Source organism: Asparagus officinalis, chromosome 8 (assembly GCF_001876935.1).
Source record: "Asparagus officinalis chromosome 8, Aspof.V1, whole genome shotgun sequence".
In the NCBI taxonomy this organism is placed as follows: domain Eukaryota; kingdom Viridiplantae; phylum Streptophyta; class Magnoliopsida; order Asparagales; family Asparagaceae; genus Asparagus; species Asparagus officinalis.
In genome coordinates this window covers 98,582,211-98,588,956 of record NC_033801.1, presented here as the reverse complement: position 1 = coordinate 98,588,956, position 6,746 = coordinate 98,582,211, and the positions used below count along the sequence as shown (strand labels likewise).

Sequence of the window (6,746 nt, the reverse complement as noted above, 5' to 3'; positions counted from 1 at the left end):
TCTATGAAATAATTCTCCACCCCCTTGAATGGTTGCTTCTCTGCGGCCACTATTTTGACTTCACCACTCTCATCTACATATTTCATGCATTGATGTAGAGTTGATGGAACAATCAAATTGTTATGGAACCATGGTTGACCCAATAACAAATTGTAAGACATCTCTGCATCAATAACATAGCAGGTGACATCTGTCCTCAAGTCACCCATCTGGCATTTGAGTTTGATTTTGCCAAGGGGACGAGTGTTGGAAGCATTAAAGCCATAGATGGTGGTTCCCGTCATTGATAAACAATACAGAAGAACTCCAAGGTGATGAATGAGCCTCAACGATATGATGCTCAAAGCAGAACCGAGGTCAACCTGAATTCTGTCTACCCGAATAGAGCCGATATACCCTGTGAAGTACAACGGTCTATCGTGTTTTGGGTTTCTCACGTGCATATCTTCTTGAGAAAAGGTGATGCATGACATTCTGCCTTGAAAGACTTAACAACATTGAGGACAAGCTTCTTCAAGCGTGGAAAGTGGGTAAGAAAAGCCTCGTTATCTGCCAACGCTTCACGAATAGCTTCTCTCGTTGATCGAGATAAACGCAGAAGCTCAAACAATATAATCCTTGCTGGGATGTTGGCTAACTGTGCCAATACATCAAACCGAAAAGGATATTTCGAGCTCTCTGGTGCATCTTTTCTGAGTGCTTTGTTGTAACGAAGTTCCTTCGCTTGTGTTTGCTCTCCCTGGTTTGGGTGGTACAACTGCTGTTTTAGGGTATTTCTTCAAATACTCCTTTCCTCCGCATGTTCCTGATATCTATGCAGGTTGTGTGGTGAATGTCGGTTGCTCGTCTTCAGAACTGCTAAGTGATGTAGTTTTAACTCCCTCATCTGGGATAGCTGAAATAGCGTTGCAAGATCTTCATTTGACTTTAGGCTTCTTCGAGTTTGCCGATGTCCACTACTCGTCCATTAGTAAGTCAGGATGAACCCACATAACTTCACCTTCAGAGGTAGTGTAGGGGATCATTCCCTTCTCTTTCTTCTGATGAGGGTCAATGTTTACAACCCTCATCTCTGCTTGGGGAATTTGTTTCACGCCATCTTGAACTTGCATCTCAGCAAGGTCTCCAAACTGTAGCAAAACCATATTTGTAGATACCTTCTTTTGCTCGACTTGAAGGGTCATCACACCTGCATCTAACAAAGCCTGGATTTTATCCTTCAAGATATAATAGGCCTTGGTTGGATAATGCATCATCCTGTGATACATGCAAAAGTTAGGATCGTTAGTCCTTGACACTTCTTCGGTCCGCTTCACCTATGGCAATTTGATCTTTTTCATCTTGATCAAAGATGTGAGGATGTAAACCACATGTTCATCTTTGAAATCATACTTTTTCTGAAAACGATTGTCATAAGCATTTTCTTTCTATTTTGCAAAAGATTTTGGGGATGAGGCTGTCTCAACAGCTAGTATATCCTTCCCTTTCGATTGCTTCTGGGAATTATAGTTGTCTTTACCTCCTGCCTTTTTAGGCTGGGATTCTTGAGGCTCTTCTTCATTCATCCTCTTGAGCATGTTCTCTACCTGCTCTCCCTGCCAAACCAAAATCATTCCATGAACGGGCTTCAACAGCATCCATTTTAGACAAGATGTTAATAGAAAGATTGTTGCGGCACATCTCCACAAGAGTAGCTTCAGAAACTTGATCACGCGAATGCAAAGATCAATTTCCGAATCTCTTAACAAAGTCACTGACAGACTTTGTCTTCTTCTGCTTCTCGGCCAATAGTGTGGCCATAGACACCTTAGTGTCATCGTCAAGGAATAGAGCTAGGAAAAGCTTCTCCAAATCTCTCCAACTTTTGATTGACCTAGGCTCGACGAGTTTGCGGAACCACTCAAAAGCCACCCCCTTTAGGGTGCTGATGAACAACCGAGTCACAATGGGATCATTACCCACTATATGCCTGGTCTGCACCTGGAAATAATAAATATGTTGGGTAGGGGAACCCTTGCTATCAAATTGCACTAGATTGAGTGGTTTGAACTTTGGGGGATACGGAATTGTATCCCATTCAGTTGGATATGGCCTAGCCACCCCCAGTTCTTTGAAGTTTCCTTGGAGCTTCAATGTGTCAAGTTGCTTCTAGAAATCATCCAACTTTTGGTCATGTACTTTCATACGAGGATTGGATTCAGCTTTAGATGATTCAGAATGAATCTTCACAACATTTTCCTTCTCATCATCTTCATCATTGCCATCTTGGTTCCGACGGCTATTTTCTTCATCGACGGGTGAAGGTCGCCTACGCCCGAGGCTTGGGGATGAACCTTCTTCTTCTTATTTTCTTTCTCCCCGAGGAGTTTCTTCACTATTGCTTCCAGGCATCTGATAGACTCCTATTGTTGACAAATAGTTTATTGTTGCTCTTCCATCTGCCGCGCCATGTCTTCCTCACTTCCAGCCATATGAGCACTTGCTTATTCACTTTGATCGGTGTTGGAAGGCTGAGAAGTGGCAATAGCTGAGTTTTTAGGCTCTTCTTCAACCTCATCTATGATACCCGCTAATCGTCTGTAATTAAACAGGATCACTACGCTCTTACGAGTACGAGTGTGTTGAAACACCTTCTATCCTTCTACAAGCATTTCACCTAACCCTGGAGAGTATTCAGGATCAAAAGATTCAGAGGAATCAGCCAAGACTTTGCTCTTGCCCTTGCTGACCATGTTGATCGTCACTTCAATGTGGTGATTCTTAGATGCTTGCTTTTTAGGACGAAAGCGCCTTTTTCTGGACGAAGGAATCGTCGAAGGCTCTGACAGTCGTTCAAAGACTGTAGACTTGTGTGCTGATACCCCACATGGGCATTGGGAGAGCACTACGGAGATATGCTTCTCACAGCAACAATGAGATTGCATCTGATTTATATTGCACTTGTGTGTGAGATAATCTCGAAGATGACCAGCAGGACAACCCCCGATAGACTCCATCATTTTAGCTTTACCCGAGCGAGACCCTCTGAATGATAGAGGTTGACAAACTTGGGTAGGCTGATGAACTCTGTCATTCATGTGACAAGATTCGTTGGTAGGACAAGCTTGGTGAATTCGCCTTCTCGCTTGGTTCTTAACTTGAGGTTCGTTTTCTTGACGAACCTCGGTATGAACTGCTTGTTGAATTTGTTGAACCTCTTTTTGAGGATGAGGTTTGTGTTTTGAGTCTACTCGGGTATGAGGATGAGGTCCGTCATTTTGACATTCCTCAATCACTTGACCCTCATCAGACTTGTTAACCTTGGGCTGGTCAACTCTCGGTCGATAGTGAAAACCATCTAACAAGACCAAAGCTCGAGCCTTATGGCGAGCTTGGTTCTGGCGCTGACGTTGTCGAGTGCGTCTCAGCAGTGGACCAATAGAAACCTTTGCCTCAGCCGAAGCTGGGTGAGGTTCGTTATCAAAAGTCATAATTTGGCTACTAGAAGCCGAAGTTCAGCTAGGTTGCTTGACAACCCATTTCTTAGCCTGACAGCTAGTTATTGGAGCCTCCTCTTTGAGGGGTATGGACTTTTCCTTGAGGTTAACTCGAGTTGAATCATCAGAAGCCACTTGGGTTAAAGTCTCATACGAGACTCGATGACACTTATGTGCCTTGGTGGGACTGGATGCTCCAAAAGAGATATACTCCTTGTACTTGGTCTAGTCAAACTCGATGACCAGAGTCTCAACTTCAGTTCCCAATGCAATCTTATCTGACTGCTCCACCACCATCTTATCGGAAAGAATGGCTGCTCCCACTGTGGTCGCCATCGTCTGTAGGGTCAAAAAATTGAAGATTGATTGATTCTCTTGTTTTAAGAAAACTAGGTTCGATCACTTGGTACGAAACCCTTACAATCACTCACTCTCTCGACTACAGATGAAGAGGAGATTAATTCAGCTCCTCTTTGTTTAATGTGGGTTCTTAGTGGTGAAAGGATGCTTCCCTCGATGCTTGAGTCTATATTGCTTTCCATTGATGAGCAGAACAAAATTGCTGAAGCTTCTCACGTTCGTTAGACTGCTAGAACCGAGGTTCGAATTCTAGATCTAAACGCGGGAGCTATGATTTCTGATGATTGCCAAAAGTTTTAAAAGTACGAACCCTTTCCTTTGTAGCCATCCATGGCTATTTATAGGGTTTAAGCACCTAACTGACGTGCTACAATCACGGGTAGAGGGGTGTAATTGTCTCCTCCAAATCAGCGCACGCCGTGACGTGCTCCTGAAGATTAGCCCACGTGGCTGACTAAGTCTTCGGAGCCGTTATAGCTAGATCTCACGTGGCTGACTAAGTCTTCAGAGCCGTTATAACTAGATCTCACGTGGATGACGAGCCTCATCTTTAATTGAAACGGGGTTCGTCAAGTAAGACGAGCCTCGATACGCAGCAAGGTTCGTCTTACAAAGAAAACTTTGCACTAAACAAGCTTCTTCTGACGGATTTTGCCCTCACTGCCTTCGTCTGATGAACTTCGTCTTCACTAACGAACTTCGTCTTCAATAGCTGAGTCCAAGCCTCATTTTCACTAATGAGCTTTAAGTTTGATGATAAGCTTCGACACTCGTATCCAACGATGAACTCTGAACCTCGTATCTAATGACCAGCTTCGAACCTCGTATCCAACGACGAACTCCGAACCTCGTTTCCAATAGAGATCCTCGTTGGGCGGCGAGGTTCATCCCTATGACAACCCTTATCATATTTTGAAGTTCGGCATTTTTTAATGCCTACAGTGTAGAGCCCTTAAGTATTTTTTGATAGCCTTGTATTTTTTTTTCCTTTTGTATAGTGAGGGATGTCTCACTAATTGATGTACACGCTCCCATTTCTATGGGAGGCATCATGTATTTTGTTATCTATTAATGAAGTTTTTCCTTTTAGAAAAAAAGAGATTCCCACTGTCCCTGTCTACTATCCAGCGAAACCATAGCCAAGAGAACATGCTTGGTAAAATCAGCGGGGAAAGAAGACTCTGTTGAGCTTATCTCTAGTCTGAATTTGTGAAATGACTTGAGAGGTGTAGGATAAGTGGGAGTCGGCTTGCCGACGAAAGTGAAATACCACTACTTATTCTGTGAGATGGAGGTGGGGCCTAGCCCCTCCTTTTGGCTCCAAGGCTCGCATCCGCGGGCCGATCTGAGCGAAAGATATTGTCAGGTGGGGAGTTTGGTTGGGGCGGCACATCTCTTAAAAGATAACGCAGGTGTCCTAAGATGAGCTCAATGAGAACAGAAATCTCGTGTGGAACAAAAAGGTAAAAGCTCGTTTGATTCTGATTTCCAGTTCGAATACGAACCGTGAAAGCATGGCCTATCGAACATTTAGACCTTAGGAATTTGAAGCTAGAGGTGTCAGAAAAGTTACCACAGGGATAACTAGCTTGTGGCAGCCAAGCGTTCATAGCGATGTTGCTTTTTGATCCTTCGATGTTGGCTCTTTCTATCATTGTGAAGTAGAATTCACCAAGTGTTGGATTGTTCACCCCCCAATAGGGAACGTGAGCTGGGTTTAGACCGTCGTGAGATAAGTTAGTTTTACCCTACTGATGACTGCGTCGCGATAGTAATTCAACCTAGTACTAGATGAACCATTAATTCACACAATTGGTCATCACGCTTGGTTGAAAAGCCAGAGGCGCGAAGCTACCGTGTGCCGGATTTGATAATTTAGTATATTTTAATGTGATGGTTAAATTTGTTTAGCAAGCACTACACAATCTGAAGTGTTGGTTGCTAAATTTCATTTAGGAAAATGATGAATATCTAGATAAGATCCAGTGTGCTCATTATAATGAGTTAATTTATAATGTATTCCCATGAATTTATTGAATTTCCGCCAGTGGGTGGTTATGAAAAATATTTTTTGAAATTTATTTTATATAAAAATAAAATATTTTAATGTTTCAAAATTTAAATTATGTTCATAGGAATTGCAATTTAGGTATGAGCAAATAGATGAACTATCCAGCTCAATAAAGTTGTCTAAAATAAATGATGCTGGAGGAAAGTGAATGTAAAGTATCATATATAAATAATTAATCTCATTTCACAGAAGATATTTTATGAATAGTTGGTCAGATAGGGATTTGACTATTAAATTAAAATAATTAATTTGATTAATAATTAGTTCTTGATATGGGACCTAATTAGTCTTACTAATATCATGGGAAGAGGTTTATATACAATACAAATTCTATTATATCCTTAATTATTATGGATAAAGTTTTTAAACAGTTACATTCTATCTTTAATTGTTATTGATAGAGTTTTAAATAATTATGAATTATTTAAAATTAAAATCTATAAGGCTAGTCTAATCCTATATATGGGGTTTATATGTAGCCTTATGAAGACACAGAAAATCTTAATGAAGATAAGATGAAAAATAGAATAGAAAAAATAAAAAATTGAGAACCTATCTCTCAGTACTGCTCCTCTTCGGTGACGGGTGGATTTTAATTGGATGTTTTCTCTCTTGAGGAAGCTTTGGAATTTTCAGATAGATATTAAGAAATGGGTTTTTTTCAGGTAGATCTTAGGAGATGGATTATGGAAGATCGGAAGGCGTTTTAGGTATTATTCTAATTTTGATTAATAGTCACGATATGCACATTCCACCTTGTTGTATGTCATGTATCCAACACTTAACGCACATAGGATCTTAATTAATGGAGACACAAAATGTTATAAAGTACAATCAAA

At 41.2% G+C, this 6,746-nt stretch overlaps 1 protein-coding gene across 1 annotated transcript; it reads right to left on the bottom strand.

The window, feature by feature from the left end:
• LOC109822961 lies at nucleotides 4,999-5,596 on the bottom strand. Its single transcript, XM_020389244.1, is given in 2 exon segments — nucleotides 4,999-5,113; nucleotides 5,115-5,596. Coding segments are annotated over 2 exon segments (492 nt in total). The 5' UTR covers nucleotides 5,492-5,596.